At 33.1% G+C, this 21143-nt stretch overlaps 2 protein-coding genes across 2 annotated transcripts; both read left to right on the forward strand.

Moving 5' to 3' along the window:
• Nucleotides 1-586: 586 nt before the first annotated feature.
• LOC130740208 (CSC1-like protein At1g32090) lies at nucleotides 587-7340 on the forward strand. Its single transcript, XM_057592725.1, has 11 exons — nucleotides 587-1180; nucleotides 1953-2105; nucleotides 2674-2809; nucleotides 3447-3548; nucleotides 3717-3836; nucleotides 3946-4026; nucleotides 4188-4528; nucleotides 4678-4923; nucleotides 5701-6025; nucleotides 6419-6652; nucleotides 6786-7340. Exons 1-11 carry the CDS (start codon nucleotides 867-869, stop codon nucleotides 7119-7121), a joined length of 2388 nt encoding a protein of 795 aa, XP_057448708.1. The 5' UTR covers nucleotides 587-866; the 3' UTR covers nucleotides 7122-7340.
• A 4892-nt stretch (nucleotides 7341-12232) lies between these two features.
• LOC130740209 (4-coumarate--CoA ligase-like 6) lies at nucleotides 12233-16144 on the forward strand. The gene is made up of 6 exons (XM_057592726.1): nucleotides 12233-13417; nucleotides 13910-14099; nucleotides 14565-14710; nucleotides 15165-15232; nucleotides 15576-15678; nucleotides 15784-16144. The coding sequence occupies exons 1-6, from the start codon at nucleotides 12368-12370 to the stop codon at nucleotides 15895-15897; spliced, it is 1671 nt and encodes a 556-aa protein (XP_057448709.1). The 5' UTR covers nucleotides 12233-12367; the 3' UTR covers nucleotides 15898-16144.
• The last annotated feature ends 4999 nt before the right edge of the window (nucleotides 16145-21143 follow it).

The following is a 21143-nucleotide window of genomic DNA, read 5'->3' on the forward strand; positions in this document are numbered from 1 at the left end:
AACCGGGAAAATGGTTATTACGGGACAAAATTTAACACAAATAAAATTGATTGAACAAAAATAAATTACTAATAAAAACAGTATAATTCTTAAGAGGTAATATAAGATTTGAATGCTATTTTATTTTCTTTTTTCTTTTTTAACTATTTAATTATTAAATATATAAAAAACAATGATTTTGTGGTAAAATTTAATATAATTGGTATGTTTTGATTTCTTTCTTTTTTTATAACCAATTATGACACACAAAAACTATCATTTTGAAGAAAATTCTCTCCACTTTTTTTTCCAAAAGATGAAATGTGTTGGACTCTCACTGAACTCAACGTCACACTGAAATCATGGTGTTAAAATTTTGTTTCTCTAATTCCACGTTAAATTTACAAGACAAATTCTAATTTAGCTTCTTTATTACTATTTGAAATATGTAAAATCACGTTTACCTTCGACGCAGAACCAAATATGCCCTAGGCAGTAGGTAGCATTATCCAAGCACATGAAACTCCATAACAACCCAAACTAGAAGATGCCACATATTCAAAACCACCTAGGCTGCTTTTGTTCTTTTCCTCCATCAAACATCACATGCAAACCCCATTGTTCCCTCTTCTTGCTAGTTGTTAGCTAGTGCCCTCTTACTCATCACCATACTCAAACAGAAAAAAAAAAACCCAAGTCCAATATTTTAAGGCTAGCCATATTTTAATCAAGTTCACTAATTTAGTCTCAGCAAATTCTGAACCCCCAACAAAGCACCCACCTTTGTCAACCTGCAATAAAGAATTGGATTTCAGTTATCCTTTGCCTCCTCCATTCCCCATTCCTCACCATATCTTCTCTCTCTCTGGTTTTGGTTTTTGGCAATAATGGCTACCTTGGCCGACATTGGGGTCTCTGCTGCAATCAACATTCTCTCTGCCTTTGCTTTCTTGCTAGCCTTTGCTCTTCTCAGAATCCAACCCATCAATGACAGGGTCTACTTTCCCAAATGGTACATCAATGGAGAAAGAACCAGCCCAAGGAGCACTGGGAATTTTGTAGGGAAATTTGTCAACCTCAATTTCAAGACTTACCTTACTTTCCTCAACTGGATGCCACAGGCTCTGAGAATGAGTGAGAATGAGATTATCAATCATGCTGGTCTTGACTCTGCTGTTTTCCTCAGAATCTACACTCTTGGGTAACTCTCCTTTTAGCCCTTGCATTGTTCTTTGCATAAAGTTTCAATTTTTCTCCATGCTTCTCACACTGTGTGACTCAATTCTGGCTATTTTCAGCAAACTCAAAATGGGTTCTGAAAATTCTTCATTTTCTTTTAAATTTTATGATAAAGGTTTCATTTTTATGTGCATTGCTTAGTTTTTCTCTCTCTACTCAATTGAAATTAAAACAAAAAGGAATTTAGCTACTGTCTTGTTTCTAGGAATTGTGATTTTGTTTGTTGTATAATTGATGTGATTCATTGTTTTGAGGTGATAATGTTTGGAAAATTGTTTTAGAACAGGAATAATGTCTAGTTATCCTTCTGAAAATATTAAGCATTTGGTTCTTGTGTGCTTTTGATTATCAGAGAGTTTTGGAATCATGCCGTGTGGTTTTCAACTTTCTTTTTGCTGATGCCAGCTTTTCTCAAAAGACCTTTCGTGGAAGCTTCAACTTTGGAGGGTTTATAGCCCATGTTGCTACTTTTTCACTTTCCTTCAAGCTCCCTCTATTTCTGTTCTCTGCATAAGTTGGCTTTTCTGTGTTACGTGTGAGGGATGCAAATTTTATGTATATCATATTAAGTTATTAGTTTAACAACATATGAAGTTGCACATGGCATGACAGTGCATTTGAGATAATGAAAATTAAGAGAAGAATCTTATTTTCCTATTAAACGTTAATGTTGAAATTATTTTACTGTGTTTTCAGCACTAGACTCATTTTCAATTTTTCTCTTCGCCTTTCAGGTTAAAGATTTTTGTTCCGGTGACAGTTGTGGCACTCCTCATTCTTATTCCAGTCAATGTATCAAGTGGGGCATTATTCTTCCTAAAAAGAGATTTGGTCGTGAGTGATATTGATAAACTCTCAATATCAAATGTTCCGTCCAAATCTTCAAGGTACAAATACAATCATGGTTACCTCCAACTCTAAAAAGTGGAAATAAATTGGTTAATAATTTGGAATATTTTCTTTTTCTATTTGAAATAATGCCTCAATTAAAGTCCAAGTTGGTGCTTCCTTCTCTTGGCATGGACTGTTCATGTCACCCATGGATTAGAACACTATTAGGAAAAATCTAATTGAAGCCTTTTAATGTGTGAGAACATAATTAGGAACGGATTAAGTATTAATTTTGTTTCTTCAAACAGCTCACCTGCAATCATTTAGTACTGAACCAAAATTTATACAGTAAGTTTTAGGAATATTGGTATGTCACATTGTCACTGTCATGGCACCTAAACCTTCACTTACAAGGTTTAATAGAAAAAAATCAATCCATTCCTTGGCATTTAATATTAACTATTTGCCATTTTTTTCTTCATCTCTATCTCTCTCTCTTGCTTTAACTAAATCGCATTATGTTTATTTTTCATGTCTATGTTGATCTACATTGATTTTCTCATGATATTATGTCTGTGTTACCACCTCTCCCGGTTATCTAACAGCTGTAATTGTAAATTTCAGATTTTTTGTTCACATAGGATTGGAATACATGTTCACACTATGGATTTGTTTTCTACTTTACAAGGAGTATGACAATATAGCAATGATGAGATTGCATTTCTTGGCTTCACAGCGCAGGCGTGTGGAGCAATTCACAGTGAGTTGAAAGTTCTAATTCACTTTTACTAGAGGAGGATAAACTTAAGAATGTTACTTTTTGCAAGAAAATATCTCCTAGAGCTTCTCACCATTTTCTCAATTGTTGTGAGTTTTATGTTTTAGTGAGTGGGTGTATTATGGAGTAAGGCCTGAATTGTTCTTTTAATCAGTCTTTTTTTGCTCTTCGTGTCTTTGCAAACAAATCATTGAGCCTATTTGCATAATATCAGTGTTGCATGGAAGTCAAGTTTTCATTCTCACACTGTAAATAAATTAAATCTCATTTTCCTAGTTCCTTCTTTTGGGCCCATAATAGTAAGATATTGGAGAAGACATAATTCTAGCTAGCACTTCTAGTTCAGGACTGGCTTTATGTGTTTCTCACTTGTTGTCTTTAAGTCTTCTGCACCTTCTTTATAAGGAGTCAATTTTCAATTTTTTCCTTTCTAGTTTTGAACCCTGTTCTTGGTACCTGAGTAATAAGTTGCCTTGGAGCTCCTATGGAGAAGTAAGGTGTGGCAGAAGGAGTGATGATTAAACATTTTGTAATCTTCTAGCAAAGATAACGGTTCTATACTAATTTTCGGTGTGCCCCTCTTATAAATGTTGATTTCCCGTCTATATGCTTGCTGCAGGTAGTCGTCAGGAGTGTCCCTCATATTTCTGGTCACTCAGTATCAGATTCCGTCGAGAGCTTCTTTCAAACAAACCACCCAAATCATTATATTGGACACCAGGTAATATATTTCACTATATTCTTGCTTGGGGAAATTTATTAAAGATAAACTAGTTAGGGAATATTTTTAGAGTATAATATTTATGCATGATGTTAAAGTTCACGTATTTTAGTTAAGCAAATATTATTTGCATTATATCATATTCACATTGTTACCTTCAATTTTTAGGCTGTCTACAATGCAAACAAATTTGCGAAGTTGGTAAGAAGACGAGATAGACTTCAAAATTGGTTGGACTATTACCAGCTTAAGTTTCAGAGGCATCCTGACAAGAGGCCAACTATCAACGTATGTAATTGCGATGAATGCAATTTTAGATAACAAGTATACTATGATAACCACAGTGATAATCTATTTGGACCCAGAATCTGAAATTGTTATCTATTCTCTCTTTCAGACAGGTGTTTTAGGGCTTTGGGGTAGGAAAGTTGATGCTATTGAGTACTACAGCCATACAATTAAGGAGCTTGATAAAGTCGTAAGTCATTTTTATTTCTCTTTCCTGCAATATTTTAACTCTTCACCACTATTACCTTCATTGGTTTTAAATTTTTGAAAGGTAGTCCTTGTGCTAAATATGCACACTTCCCTATTTATGTTGGGGTACTTTGATATAGCTAAACCGCGTATGTGATGCAGATGACATTGGAGCGCCAGAGAATTATAAAAGATCCCAAATGCATTTTGCCAGTTGCTTTTCTTTCATTCAGTTCTCGTTGGGGAGCATCAGTTTGTGCACAAACCCAACAAAGCAAAAATCCTACACTCTGGCTCACTGATTGGGCTCCAGAGCCCCGTGATATATACTGGAGGAACCTGGCCATACCATTTGTTTCTTTAAGCATCCGAAAACTTGTTATATCACTATCAGTGTTTGCCTTGGTATTCTTCTACATGATTCCCATTGCTTTTGTGCAATCCCTTGCAAATTTGGAGGGTCTTGAAAGAGTTGCTCCTTTCCTCAGACCAGTAATAGAATTGTAAGTCAACATAAATTGAGCCTAGTATGGAGAGTTAATTACTCTAGTATTGGATGGGGTTGGACTTAACTAATTTAATCTCAGGCTTGGAGTTAACTACATTTGTCTCATAGTTAAACTCAGAAAGTTTTTTTTTTGGCTTTTGGCAGGAAATTCATCAAGTCCTTTCTACAAGGTTTTCTTCCTGGTTTGGCCCTTAAAATATTCTTATATATTCTACCGGCAGTTCTGATGATCATGTCGAAAATTGAGGGACATATTGCTAAGTCAACACTTGAGCGGAAGACAGCAGCAAAATATTATTACTTTATGCTGGTGAATGTTTTCTTGGGAAGTATAGTGACCGGGACTGCATTTGAGCAACTGCATTCTTTCCTCCACCAGTCACCTACACAGTATGCCTTCTTTACAGCTATTCCTTGACTATATCTGATTGCCCGTGCTAGAAATGTTTATCCTAGATTCTACAACTTCTCGATAGGCATCAAGCGAGGTTGCTTTTATTTTTATTGCTTTTCCTGGACTGTTTTTGAAATCCAGTCATGTATATTGTTTAATTGATAAAAAGAGAAAAAAAGAAAAGAGAAAATGGGAAGCATAGGAAGAAACATGCAAGCCTGAGTATGATGCGGAATAGTACATGCAAAATATTATGGTAACTCCATGTCCATAAGTGAACCTCTGAATAGTTCGTGTTTCGACCTTCAGATATACTTTGAAGTGCTAGTATATAAATAAAACTAATTTAACATCCATTTGTACTGTAAAAAATACATTCAACCAATCAAGACTAACCACTAAAGATGTCTTCCTCCATATGATAACCACAAAAATGTTATATCTTTTTTTAATTTACTGGGCAGCCAATCTTGAATTATAAGTGGTTCTGAAGGCAAGCGCGACTCGCTAGCTATTTAATTGTATATGGACAAGCAATTGATCCTATGCATGTTGATAGATTTTCTCTATTTCATGTCAACCTTGCACTTCCATATATCTAGTGTCTATAAATACCATAATCTTTTGCAGCAACTCTATTGAATCTTTGACCATATTTAATATTTCTTTCCTGTTTTTTCACATTCCCTAAGGATTTTCTCCTGTCCTTAATAATTAACCCATACATGTGCTCTGCACGCAACTGATCTTGCGAATTATACTGTTGATTATAGGATTCCTAGAACAATTGGGGTTTCCATTCCAATGAAGGCTACTTTCTTTATGACATACATAATGGTTGATGGCTGGGCTGGAATTGCTGGTGAGATTCTCAGATTAAAGCCATTGGTTATATATCATCTCAAGAACATGTTCATAGTTAAAACTGAGAGAGATAGAGGAAAGGCCATGGACCCTGGGAGTGTGGACTTCCCTGAGACTATTCCAAGTCTTCAACTATATTTCCTTCTTGGAATTGTGTATGCTGTGGTGACTCCGATCCTTCTGCCTTTCATACTGGTCTTCTTTGCCCTAGCATATTTGGTTTACCGCCATCAGGTCAGTGCCTCTACTAGTTTTATCTCAAAACATAATTTGCATGCGAGAGCGAGATGATAAATAATTTGCATTAAGGTTCACAAGTTTTTATCATTTTTGTCTTGATGGGATATGATTAGAATGAAATCATTAGATTGGCGCGGCTCTCATAGTATAACAGATAGTAGAAGTCATTAATTAAATGTATAGACTTAATAGAGTATAGTCCAGTAATTAGAGGTTAAAAAACCGAGGAGAATTTTAGGTCGAACCATCAAGAGAGATTTAGATGTGAATAATCTTTTATTGGACTTGATTCATGGCAGGACATCATGACATTATTTGATCCATGTAGCTGGTTTCATCTAGTAGGAAAATGCTTTGATTGTTGTTATTGTTTAATTAAATATGCAGATAATCAATGTCTACAATCAACAGTATGAAAGTGCTGCTGCATTTTGGCCACATGTTCACAGCCGCATTATCGCAAGCTTACTAATATCCCAGCTTCTAATGTTGGGTCTGCTTAGTTCCAAAAAGGCAGCTAAATCTACACCTTTGCTTGCCATTCTACCAATATTGACGTTCGCATTTCACAAGTACTGCCAACACCGTTTTGAACCAGCATTTAGGAAGTACCCCCTTGAGGTATGATACGCGCTATTGGTGTAGTCTAAAATTCTTGAAGTTCCCTTATGTTTTCCTTTGGAGGTGGCTAGCTACATTGCTTGTTTCATATTTGATTGTTGGGTTGGTAACTGATTTCTCTTGATCTTTTCAGGAAGCAATGGCAAAGGACTTATTGGAGAAAACCACAGAACCTGACCTGAACATAAAGGCATATCTGGCCGATGCTTACTTGCATCCAATCTTCAGATCATTTGAAGTTGAAGAGGAGTTGGTTGAAGTCAGGGTAGACAAACAACCCGAAACTCAAGTTGCTAGTCCCACATTGAGTGAGCCCAGTTCCCCCTCCCCACTCCATGATCATGTGCATCAACCTTCCCCACCTCAACATGTGAATCAGTACAGTCACTACCCAACATCACCACCAGGGTATTACTATCATCCTCCTCCCCCTCCTCATTATGCTTATCAGTATCAAGATGAACCTTGAACTAGTGCATAGCAGTTACCAACTTGCTTGAGAGTTGAGACCCACTTGGTGTTTTTATCAACTTAGATTTGTGTTTTAGCCTTCTATATATCTATTACAATTGTAAATTATTATTTTTCTTAGGTGTAAATGTTATGGTTTCTTTTAAATATGAGGTTGCTAAAGTAGGTGATATTTCACTTCATCAAGCAGTTTGAAAGAACTCTCTTTTTATGGGTTTGTCGTATGCTTTCCAAATTAGTTTTTTGTAGTTAATTGGGTGATTATGCAAGTGATTCAATTTGTACTCAGCCCTCAAAGTGTTATTCAGACATTTTAGGTATAAAATAATGTAATGCGAAGAAGAAAAACTTAATTGCACTTTTGGTTCATATAGGTTTAAAAATACGTAATTTTGGTCCCTATAGTTTCAATTGTTCAAATTAAGTCTCTACTTTGAAAATGGTACAAACATTAACTTGTTATTTAATAATAAGTGAAAAACGTTATGGATCAGAATTTCATAGTGAATGACATGTTAAGATGACCAGTTAACATAATGATTAAAAATGTTGAAAATTAAAAATTGTGATACATGTATGCCAAATATTCCCATTAGATATCGGATGACCAGTTAACATAATGATTAAATTTGTTCAATTTTAAAAGTATAGGGACTTAATTTGAGCAATGAAAACTATAAGGACCAAAATCACAGTTTTGAAAGTTTAGAGACCAAAAAAATGTAATTAAGCCAAGAAGAAATCATTCCACTATTAACCCTAACTTTTTAAATATTAATTCATTAATAAAGATAATCTTTTTTTTATGTACCAAAAAAAAAGATAATCTTTGTCAACATTAACAGTGGCAGACCGGAAATCAATAATGCTTTTAACTTTCATTTTCTTCGTACACACCTCTCACACGAACAACAAAAACTCGCCTTGCTGAATTAGAGTTGAGATTTAGTATATGAACTTCAAACTAAGTGAGAACATATTTTTCTCAACTAAATTAGAATTAGAGCTGAATCCCTACAACAAAGGTTTTCTCAATTAAACAAACTTCACATTAATTTTCACCTATTTTTCAAAACTTCCTTGTTTTAGACATTCAAGACAATTATTCCATTTTTTAACTTATGTCATCATTTAATCATTTTCTCTCTTTAATATAACTCAACTTTAAATAAAAGTGTTTTTGTCAAACTGTATATCAATAAATGAACTCTTAAATTATATTACATGTTACAACTCAGTCAGAACATTTTTATCCAACAAATTATTTCACCGACTTTTAGAGGGGAGGCAAAATTGAGTTATGAGAGTTTTGGTCCCCCTTATTCCTCTCATTTCTCATCCTAAAAACTGGACCAAACAATATTTAGTTAAAAATTCTCCCTCCTTCAACAAAAAAAAGTAGGGTGGCAATACGGACTAAACTCGCCCCATTTTTTATCGCCTAACTGGGCCGCGTTGCGTTGATCTGCTAGAGAATGTGAGTTGGAAAAGCCAACTAATACCACACTTAGTTGCGTGTTGGTGGGCATAAAAAAAGCTGAGCTACAAAATGATTGATTGGTGGGTAAACCCGCCCAAACTCATCCTAAAAAAGGAAGAAAATCAAAGAGATGGATCTACAAACGATTCTTATAATATAGAAAATATGTGGGAGCAAACTTCCACATATGGAAAGAGCATAATATCCACCATGAAACCACAGCCAATCTTATACTATAATTTATTTTCAAATTAAAAAGTGGCAACTCCTCTTGTCGGCACTCTCCCAGCCTTTCTCTAATTTGACTTTATTCTTTTCTTATACTGTACTGTAATTACTAACTGGATTATGTTATATAATTTTATACATATTTTTTACTTTATAAAAAAAAATTTTAAAATATTATTTTATGTTATAATTATTTCAAATTTTAAAAATGATGATTTCCTAAAATCATGATAACAAATTGATATAAATTAATACAATTACAAAATCATTGACCACAATTTTTATTATTATGGAAACTTAATAATTTTGGTCCCAAAATTTGGCCATTGCAATTATTAAGTTTCCTAACATCATCACCACATGTATGCAAGTTCTGTTTAAATTTTTATAGTTGGTTATTTCTAACTTCCACCATGTCATTTTATAATAGGTTGAAGCACCCATTATGCTTCTTCTTAATTCAATTTTTTTGCTCATAGAAAAGTAGCACCTGACAACATCAACCACTGCTATATGCTATATTTTCTGTTGATTTATTTTCTAAAAAAAAAATAAATTGATACAATTACAAAATCATTGATCATAATATCTATTATTGTAGAAACAATAAATTTGGTCAAAAAATTTGGTCATTGCAATTATTAAGTTTCCTAACATCATCCAATCTCATTGATATATTACGATAAATTTTTTTTGAAGACGATGGCTTCCTAAATGATGTTAACAAATTGATACAATTACAAAATCATTGATCACAATCTTTATTATTATAGAAACTTAATAAATTTGGTCCCAAAATTTGGTCATTACAATTATTAAGTTTCATAACATTTTTCAATATCATTTATAAAGTAAAATAAATTTAAATTTGATTTCTTTAACCATTATTGTCTATTGATGAGTCGAACACACATGTCAAACGATAGTGGAAATTGTTTGGGAATGATAAGTCAAATATTCAAAATCGAATAGTCTAATATTGGGGGAAAGGGAAAGTGAGCTAAGAGAAATGAAGGGATTTGCATGGTGAAGGGTCAAGATTCAAACCCTGTTTATGGAACTAATTTACTAACAACTATAACAACTAACATTTTTTCTAAAAAGAATAATTATATAATTTTTTGCTAATAATTTTTGTAAGTAATTACATAATTTCTTGCTTTGAGTATTTCAAAATTGGTGGCTTATAGGGTGCACTTGCATTCAATGTCTTGCACGGTGCAAGAGCACCCAAAAAAAATAAAAAAAGAGTAAAGTTACGAAAACAACCCTTCAGTCTTCTCCTTTCTCTCTCCCTTTCCCCGTTGATGGCACAGCACGCCGTAAGGCCCTTTCGTGCCAGAACTTTTCTGCCGTCGCCGCAAAACGTCCTCCTCAACGACGAGTACTGCGACATCTCCTCTCCGTCATCATCGCTGACACCAATTTAGAGAAGGTGAGACAAGGGGCGTTGCACATTTGGGTGAGAACCACCACCACCAATTTCCCACCTTCTTCCATCATCACCAACCTCTGAAATCGCCAAGATCTTCATCGACCCATTCACAGTGATTGAGCCATCTTCATTGACCTTAATTTCGACCCTCTCAATTATTTATCTCCCATCCCTCTTCTTCTTCTTTCAACTATTTGTCAATTTTCTCATTGCTCCTCTGTTGATTTTACTTTGCACAAATTGTATCATTGTATGTATATGTACAGTGAAGCAACCTTGTGAATTTTGTTTCATGATTTATCCCTCTTTTCCTCTTGAATAGTGTTTTTCATTGCAATAATTTTTGTAGAGGGTTATGGGTTTTCTTCTTCTGCAAAGGGTTATGGAATTTAGATCTGGACATAGTTGTCAAAGACGTTGGTGTTGTGGGTGGCAAAGAGTGGTTGCGGTTTTTGATTTATTGACTCGAACTGTTTCTGAAACCGACAATGGTAAGGAGGTAGGCCGGAAATACCCACGGTGGCGTGACGGTGGACGGTTATCGTCGGCGACGACAACTTAGTGGCTGAGCAGCGTCATCATCAAGGGAAAGCAAGAGGAAGGAGACAAGGGCATTAATGTAAAAATCAAAATAATTATAATTAAGTATAAATTTAAAATTAAAGGGATCTTGAAAGAATATGCGGTTTCTATGGCCAAAACCCATTCATGCACCGGTGCAAGACTTTGCACATAATGCACCTTATACGAAACCATTCAAAACCGAATAGTCTGAGATCAATACTAAAATTATTTTCTTGCTCATAATTTTTTTAAGTAATTGCACAATTTCTTACTTAAGAGTATTTTGAAATTTCAGAAAAGTATTCGATCTTGATTTTGAAATTTTAAAAAGATCTTTTGTTTTGACTATATATATATATATATATATATATATATATATATATATATTACTGAGTTATCCATGTTCAACAACAATGAATGTAATATATAATGATGTTTTTACTAGAATTTAATTAAAACTTGATAACTTTTAAGATCTATATGTGTGTTCAGTTATCTTTTTAGTATAACTTCGTGCTTTTAATATACGATCTGTGCATGACACGTGTTCAATACTAGTACTAGTAAATAGAGAATATCGAATGTTTTGCTTAAATGACTCTTTGGATGAGTCCACCATGAACTTCATAACTCCAAATCAAGACCTACCTTCCTTGACAAACTCTAGGACTAAGACTCGTTTGGACACATCTCAAAGGAATTGGTCACATATGTCTTAAAGGAATTGGTCACATATGTCTTAGAATGAAAGCTTCAAAAGGGGGCATTAAGACAAACACCTTAATGAAGAGAAAGAGACAGAGTGAGATCACTGTGGACGGCGAGCAGGCATAAAAGATGGGCGAACAAGTTGGCTTGTGAGCAGGGTGGGTTGCAAGTGAGAACGCCAATAGTGAGATAGGACGAATCGACAACAACGATGAGCGAACTAGTTGGGACGCGATCTGTGAGTGATTGGCAAAGACAAGGTTTCGTTCCGCCTGACTGTGTGTGAAGGAAATGTTGTATGAAAACTAAAGAAACTACAATGCTTGTTGTTTTCACATTGCACGAGTTGAGCGAGATAAAAGTTTCTAGTCTCAAAACATGAAGTTGTCTATACCTTATTAGAGAAAAAAACATGAACCAAGTAGGTTGACTCGCCCCGCCGGCTGGACTCGCAAGTTAAGTGGTCAGAGTTACGCGAGTTAACGAATTGAATTGTTTGACTCACCCCGCTCTGCCTAACCGATTACGCTGGTTGGTTCAGCGAATTCAACCCTCATTGTAACCCCTATATAAAAGTTTTCCTCGGTGTGCTTATAAGAATTAACGAAGAGGTGCAACTTTTAGAGCACATTAAAAGACTATTTTTTTAATCAAGAATAATTTAACAATGTTTTTAAGAAGAACCAATTGCCGGGAGAAAATGTCATTTACCAAACATTCCATTGTTCCGATTTCGGAACATGATGCTGATGTTCTCTATATATACCATGAGACATGGTTTTTGAAGTGGTAGCTTCACTCTTCTGCAACCACCTTGCTTCTCAAATCAATGGCGGCAAACGTGAACTACGACGCCATGCCCCAAAACACTACCACTCACCCTCATTGGTACTCACCAAATTCCGGAATTTACCACAGCAAACACGCTTCCATGGAACTTCCCACCGACCCTTTTGTCGACGTTGTTTCCTTCATTTTCTCTCACCGTCATGATGGGGTTTCAGCCCTCGTTGATTCCTCATCTGGGTCTTCTATTTCTTACTCAAACTTGTTACCTTTGGTCAAATCCATGGCTTCTGGTTTGCACAAGTTGGGTGTTTCACAAGGTGATGTGGTTTTGCTTCTGCTTCCAAATTCCATTTACTATCCCATTGTGTTCTTGGGTGTTCTCTATCTAGGTGCTGTTGTTACACCATTGAACCCTCTCAGTAGTATCTATGAGATACGTAAGCAGATTACTGAGTGTGGTGTGAGTTTTGCTTTTACTGTACCTGAAATTTTCAATAAACTAGAACCATTAGGCATTCCCATTGTTGCTGTGCCAGAGAATGAGAAGGGTTTGAAGCTTGGTTGTTTCTCAGGGTTTTGTAGCCTGGTTTCTGGCAATTTTGATTTGCCTCGGAGGCCGGTTATTAAGCAGGAAGACACTGCAGGTATATTGTATTCTTCTGGGACTACAGGGGTGAGCAAAGGAGTTGTTCTGACCCATAAAAATCTTATTGCTATGGTTGAGCTATTTGTGAGGTTTGAAGCTTCTCAATATGAATACTCTTGCTTGAATAATGTGTTTCTAGCTGTTTTGCCCATGTTTCATATATATGGTTTATCGCTCTTCGGTATGGGATTACTGTCTTTGGGTTGTACGGTTGTTGTGATGAGGAAATTCGACATTGATGAGGTTATCGCGGTGATTGATAAATATAAAGTTACACACTTTCCTGTTGTTCCGCCGATGTTGACAGCATTGACAACAAAGGCTAAGGGTGTTAATGGAAGTAAGCTGCAGAGTTTGATACAGGTCTCCAGTGGTGCAGCGCCTTTGAATGCAGCGGTTATTGATGACTTTGTACAAACTTTCCCTAATATTGATTTTATACAGGTAAAGATCCTTGGAACAACTTACTATTATTTAAAGAATGCAAGTCATCTGCCAGCATCATCTAATTGCTTGATTTAATACCATTTGGTGTCATTGTTGTTGTGATCTTGATGTAAGCTTAATGTTGATTTCATGACATTTCATTAGTTATGTGAGATTGTGGTGAATGAAATGGATCTTGGAAATACTAATAAACTTATACTGTTTAGTTTGCAATTTGCAAGAGCTACGCACAAGCATTTCTAAGCAGGGAAGCATGTTTGATATATACTTATCCCCCCCCCCCCCCCCTCCCTTTCTCTCTGTGTGCATACACTAGCTTTTGAATTCTGTTTAATAGGTGATAGTTGATAGTTGATGCTCTTATTGTGCAATTGATATTCACATCAACAACTAATGCTGGACCATCAAAGTTTGAACTTCCATTATTTATAGCTTTATTGCTTTCCTAAATTTTAAAGAATCCACAACTGTTAGATTGTTTCTTTGTAGGGTTATGGAATGACCGAGTCGACTGCAGTAGGGACACGTGGCTTCAATAGCGAAAAGTCTCGGACCCATTCTTCAATAGGGTTGTTAGCTCCAAACATGGAGGCAAAAGTGGTAGACTGGATTAGTGGTGCATTTTTTCCCCCTGGTAGCAGTGGTGAGCTTTGGTTGAGAGGACCTTCAATTATGAGAGGTAAAAATATGTACTCTTTCCTGAGGTAGAAAGTATTGACCTTATTCATTTATTAGGTTACCATTCTTTTCCTGTACTAAAACAATGATCCAATCGAAACCGGAAAAACATTGAGTTAGGTTGGGTTAATTTGTTCCCATATAGGGTTTGATCTGCTTACACCCCTAGAGATTATAAACTCATCTGTTACAATGTTTCTAGATTTGAATATAGTAATAGAATGAATGATTTAGTTTAACTTGATTTTATATAACTAGATGTTGCTTCTGTTGATAACTATTTAGTTGAAAGATTCCCTGATACCTCCTTATCAGTAAAATGCTCCTGAATTTTTTTTTCTAGGCAACTGTTTAAGTCTGTTGTTATGATTGTTTCTATCATTTTCCTATATTAGAGGGGCGTGTTTGTTCCCTGATATTTCTAAATCTAATCAAAATATATTTAAATTTTTCTAAAATTTCTCAGGATACTTGAATAATGAGGAAGCCACAAGTTCAACAATAGATAAAGATGGTTGGCTACATACTGGAGATGTTGTTTATTTTGATCAGGATGGGTATTTACATATATCTGACCGCTTGAAAGATATAATCAAATACAAGGGCTTTCAGGTATCTGATAATATCTTGATTGATTTTGTTGCTTGTAAATTTCCAGCACCTTATTGGTGAGCATCTAGAATTTGTTTAAGCACTTCATTTACTTGGTAAATAGCTGCAAAAGCTTCTCATGTTCAAACATGAAATGTTTTTTGGGTTGATCAATTCATCTATAATTCTATATTGACTTACAATACATAAAATATGCAGTTAAAAAATAGAATTACTGACGATAGTAGATTTTAATAATTTTTTCATAAGAAACTGTAAATCCTATTGTAAAGCTCTTTAATGCCTAGTAATATAAAGGATTACTTTTTAGGAGGTTAGGGGTCTGTTTCCCTAAAATATTTATCTATATATTGCGTGATCTTCAATCACAGGAGGATATGTTGTTTTAATATTTTACTTTTACACAATTTGTATGCATGCTATAATTCTTACCTATGCCTATGGCATGTGACAGATTGCTCCTGCTGATTTAGAAGCTGTATTAATTTTGCATCCTGAAATAGTTGATGTTGCTGTTACAGCGTAAGTATCCAAATGCTTGTTTAACTACTGAGTCCTACCTGCATGTGTACTGCTTTTATGAATTGAAAATATACCCGTTTCATTGGTTGCTGAGATATATGCTTTTTTAGGAATCCAAATAGCTACATCTTATAGCATGTTTGGATCACTTTCTCTTTTCTCAAAATCAATTTTGAAACCCTAAAGCTACTAACATAACATATGCCTTTTCTCAGACTTGATTCTAGCTTCAGAATCAATTGTAGAAAGATTTCCAAACATGCACTTAGTCAGACACACTTTGTGAAGTTTCTTTTCGGCCATCAAAATATAACCTGAAGTGTTGCATCATTTTCCATTTCAGTGCCATGGATGAAGAAACTGGGGAGATACCAGTGGCATTTGTGGTCAAGAAGGTTGGAAGTGTGCTTTCTCCAAAGCATATTATGGATTATGTTGCTGAGCAGGTTTTTCTTGATACGACAAACCATTTTACTTCACATTAAATACTTGAATTCAAGGACCTAGTGTCTGTAGAAAATGCTTTTCACATTTCAACTCTACTCTGGCAGGTTGCTCCATACAAGAAGGTTAGGAAAGTGATCTTCACTGACAAGATACCAAGGTCTCCCACAGGGAAGATCCTTCGGAAGCAACTGAGGAATTGCTTCACTTCTAAACTCTAGGCATTTTTTAGGACATGTCTCTAGTGGAATACTCTGAAAAATTGACAAGCACATTTATGAGTCGTGATTTGTTGCAGACACAAATTTTGTCGACTATGATTGTGTTGATACATACATTGTCCAGTGTTATAGTGAAAAATTACCAAACGATAGATTTGAATAGAGAATTATCCTAAACAGTTTGTCAATTATGATTGTCTTGATACATGAGGGTTAATAAAGAATCACGAGCCTTTGAATCGATTGATATTAGAGTCATAACTCTTTTATTTAGAGTAAATATTATTTTATCATTTAAATTTATTTACTTTATGGTAAACAATTGTTTAGAACGTGCTTATTGAATTATTAGCAAGTATCCTGATTCTCACATAAAACACAGCTGTTTTTGAAAAATTAAAACAAAAATACTATAAATATTAATCCCATCTTAAATATTAAATTTAGACACTAAAATATTTGAGGATTTAATGATTTCTTAAATATATCTTTTTTTTTTTGCTCCAATGGAAAACTTATATCTAACTTTAAATGAAAAGAATTGTAAACATGGACTTTTATGAAAATATTTTTTTACTTAGAAAAAATTCTGACCAAAGGCAAAATGGGCTTAATTCATCTCACATAAAAAAGTAATTGATAAATTAAGGAAATAAAAAGAAAGGGACTAGGTCTAAGTAGTAGGTGATTTTTTTTAAATATAAATAAAAAAATAAGTAGTAGGTGATGGTGCATCTTGTATCCAACTAATTATTTTTTTCTGCTAGAAAAATCATGAAAGTTTCCAATCAATGTTTATATAAAAGTAGCAAGTTTCCGTGAACTAAAAATAAGCAAATGAGATTCTAATTTCAGAAATTAATTCTTTAATAGAGAATTAAATTAGTAATTATTCATAAATATTTCAATTTATTTACTTTTGATTAATGAAAAAGTAAGTATTAATATATTGAATACTAATCTTCAAAAAAAAAATTAAATACTCATTTAAAAAATAAGTAATACTTGGCTTGAATACATTTTGAATGTTAATTCGAAATTCAAAAACTAATAACATGGTTTGATTGAGTGTCTATTTAAAAAAGTAATTAGTATTAAGTTGATTTATATATAAACTAGCGTTTTTACCCCGTGCGTTGCACGGCGAATATTGATCTCATTATTTAAGCACGATTAATGAATTAGGCTTAATAGCTCTTTTGGTCCCTCACTTATCACAATTTTTCACTTTTGGTTCCTTTAGGAAAAAATTAGCAAAATTAGTCCCTCATATTTACACACTTTTGCAGTTTTCGTCTAAATAGGGATCATTTTTGCAAACAAATAAGCAATGTGGAGGATCAAAAATGCTAATTTTTTATTGGGGACCAAAAGTGCAAAACTGTGATAAGTGAGGGACCAAAAAAGCTATTAAGCCTTGAATTAAGATATGAAAAATTGAAAAATGAGCATTCAACCAAACAAAATATCAATGAGTATTACACAACTTGCAAAATTTGACAAAAACTTTATATACATTTAATCCTAAATATTTTTAAAATTATAAAAAATATATTTAAATTAGATTAAAAATTGTTCCCAAGAGTTAACAATAGTGGTAAAAGCTAGGAGCCATAAGGGAAGGATGGGAATGAAGAGTTAGCAAAAATTATTAGTTTTTACATGAACTATTTCTTGTGTAGAATGTTTTTCCCCGTCGAACTTTTTTACCATGTAATCTAATCATAAGTATATAGTACTCATTTAAGAAAAATGTTTTAAAATTTGACTGAAAATTTGGCCTCAACTACTATTATTTAGTACTCATTTTAAATTTCAAACTCAAATCTCAATTTTTTTTTACAATTTTTAAAAAAGGAAATCCATTAACTTAAATTGAATATTGACTCATTAATCAATGAGATCATTCTATAAATTATATTTATTTCTTAAAAAATTAAAAGAAACCTAATTAATTATTATGAATGAATTTACAAATGATTTAGGGTGGAAAGAAAAGCGTATTCTGTGTCTGAGCAAAATAATTTAAAATCCGAGTGAAAAATTGGATCAAATTACTTTTATTTAGTACCCATTTTAAATTTCAAACTCAAATCGCAAAATTATTTTTTACAATTTTAAAAATAATAAATTAATTAAATAAAATTAAATATTCGCTCCTTAATCTATGAGATCATTCCATTATTTACCTTTTTTTCTAAAAAATGTAAAAGAAACCCCAATAATTATTATGAAAGGAAAAATCAAAATCTACTCATTAAAACGGAAGTGACTCTTTTTTTCATCATTCCACTCCGAAATTTCATGTTGGCCAATTAGAATGTTTTTTTTTTCTAAATTGATTATTCATTTCCTTTTTACTTAAAAAACGGATTTGCCTTATTTATACTCATAACTAACTAAATCTGATTTTGCTTAAGAAAGTTGATTATGTACTGCACTCATTAAATTCAATATTTATTTTATTTTTTCATTAAAACTAAAGGATTAAGCGTTTACATTTTTTTAATATCACACCATAAATTTTGACGCAAGTACTATTATTCACAACCAATTTTCAATTTCAAATTTCAAACTCAAATTTCAATATTAAATTGAATATCCACACCATAATCTATGGAATTATTCTAAATTTTATATTTATTACATAAAAAAGTTAAAGAAACTCCATTAATTATTATTAAAGGAGAAATCAAATTTATTCACTAAAACAGAATTGACATTTTTTAATTTATTTTACCTTGAAATTAAATGTATCCCAATCAAAATGATTTTTTTAAAATTGATTATTCATTTCCTTTTCATTAAATAAACAGATTTCTCTTATTTATATTGATCACAAACTAAATCTGATTTTGCATAAGAAAGTTAATATCTACCCATTATATTTATTATTGATTTGCTTATTTTGTTAAAAAAAATGTATCAAGTGTTTTAAAATCTGACTGAAAATTAGGTTCCAATTACTATTATTTAGTACTCAATTAAAATTTCAAACTCAAATCTCAATTTTTGTTTACATTTTATAAAAAAAGAACTCCATTAACTTAAATATAATATTATGTCCCAAAAAATTCTATATGACCTAAAAAATATAATATTCACACCATAATCTAAACGCAAAACAGTAAATAACTCAAAGTGCACAAATAAATAAATAAATTACAACATAAAACGACAATCTTTGCTAAGTTGGAAGAAGATGCATCAGCTTTTAATCTAGAAGTATTTGTCATGAACGGATCTGAACTATCCTGAAATAAGAGTAAAAATTGAAATTCACAATACATAACTATCTATAGTGATAGCATGTGCATATATAATAGTATTTAATTTTATTTTAACTTACATCACTTAATACTAATTATGTAAGCCGCAACTGTTCAACACTGTCATCATCAACCAAAATCTGTGAACACCAAAAGAAAAAGAGTATAACCAAATTGTAACATGCTAAACATTAAATCAAGCAGCAAGGTCAGTAGATGAAGATTCATGCCTAAAATATAAAGATGTATATGTTTCTTGAGTTATATGTTTCAATATGCTTTGCTCAAAATAAATGTGAATCAAAAAATTCATAAGGCTTACCTCTCCTTCCTCGTATCTCTTCTTTGGTTTTTAATTGTAGAACAAAACTCAACCAAGCCACTCCGGAAAAACAAACAAAAAAATTCAGCAAAATCTAACAGAAAGTAGGAAGAGGGCAAAAACCTCACTTGTTGTATTCACTCTTGAAGAATCTTTCATATAAGCTCACCATCCCCAATTCCAATTCGCAATAAAAGTCCCATGGTGATGAGGCCTATGAAATTACAGAAGGAAAAGTAAAAAAGCATCACTCTAATCAAAATCATTTCAATAAATCACACACGTTGCAGATCATTTCATAATGTTCATAGAAATGTAATTATACCCTTATGATATGGCAAGAAACTGGTTGAATCAGAAGCAATACCTAAACTTTTTTTGCTTTTTCAACATTTGCTTCTCAATTTCCCAGTCATCACAACAATAGTTATTTCAAAGCTCTTAGATGATGGTTAAATAATGGAATGATAGAGGAGAAGAATTACATAAGAGAGTTTATATAGATGAAAACAATTAGGGTTTATGTTGTTTGCACGTGAAAAAAGGAAGGAGAATATTGTTCCAAAAAGAATATTCAAAATTTGAATTTATAGGTTGTCAAAATTTTAAAATTTGAATCTTGATTTCAAAAACGTACTTTTTGAAAGGTTAGCAAAATCAGTTTTAATCACATAAAAAAAAAAGCAAAATACGTATAACAAAAGTGAGAAAGTTTTTGTTTTTAAGCCTTATGTATGAATAAGAATATTAAACATCTATTAATGTGATTTTGAATGATTATTCCATAGGTAGTCAATGATGGGTGATGACTTTTGTTACAGCATTAATGGAGAGTTTAAAAAAAATTAAACAACAATTAATAGTATTTTGAATGACTATTCTATAAGTAGTTAATGATGGGTGATGACTTTTGATTCAGCATAAATGGACAGTTAAAAAAAATTAATCAACAATTAATGAGATTTTTTATGATTATTCAATAGATTGTCAATGATGGGCCACAAAACCAAAATTAAGGAGAAATTGTCTCACCATAAATTTGTCAGAATGATTAAGAGCTTGACACTTGTCAGCTAATGAGGGAGGGTGGATAAGAATGAACCTGGGAGTGCCAACTCATCTAAGTGGGTCTCACAGAGTTCTTCTTTTCTATAGTATATAGATATAGATATGTAAATTCATGCCATGTGGTTTCCCAAGAAAAAAAAAAATAGACGATGAGACTTCAATATTCAAACTTCAGTATTCAATTTTGAATATGAGGAGTTGATAGCTTTTACAGCAAACTTTGAATTTTATGTACTTCAACTTTTTTAGAGCCCACCCACGCCTTTCTATCTTTATTTCCCTGTCTCCTCACAAGAGGTGTGGTCTTATCATTTTTCTTGTTTTTGAGCTTTACTGAGCACACACCAAAAAAGGGGGAAATCATAGTTAGTGAGAGCACATTTTTAACGATGCAATGATAGCGCACCCCATGATTTCTGCCAACCACCCCACGCCACCATTCGTATTTTATTAGCAAGTGTTAGCAACAAATATCAATACTAAAAGAAATGTGTTAACACTAACAACACTCTCTAGTCTCTTTGCAACAACACTAATATGAATCATAGTAAAATACACGAACCGATAGCCTAATTATGCCATTACTA

This window comes from Lotus japonicus, chromosome 2 (genome assembly GCF_012489685.1).
Source record: "Lotus japonicus ecotype B-129 chromosome 2, LjGifu_v1.2".
Taxonomy (NCBI): Eukaryota; Viridiplantae; Streptophyta; class Magnoliopsida; order Fabales; family Fabaceae; genus Lotus; species Lotus japonicus.

Coding starts and splice junctions, on each gene's coding strand:
- LOC130740208 (XM_057592725.1), top strand. CDS start 867: ATGGCTACCTTGGCCGACATTGGGGTCTCTGCTGCAATCAACATTCTC. Junction 2,106..2,673: donor GTTCCGTCCAAATCTTCAAG/GTACAAATACAA, acceptor TGTAAATTTCAG/ATTTTTTGTTCACATAGGAT. Junction 3,549..3,716: donor ATCATTATATTGGACACCAG/GTAATATATTTC, acceptor TTCAATTTTTAG/GCTGTCTACAATGCAAACAA.
- LOC130740209 (XM_057592726.1), top strand. CDS start 12,368: ATGGCGGCAAACGTGAACTACGACGCCATGCCCCAAAACACTACCACT. Junction 14,100..14,564: donor AGGACCTTCAATTATGAGAG/GTAAAAATATGT, acceptor AAAATTTCTCAG/GATACTTGAATAATGAGGAA. Junction 14,711..15,164: donor TCAAATACAAGGGCTTTCAG/GTATCTGATAAT, acceptor GGCATGTGACAG/ATTGCTCCTGCTGATTTAGA.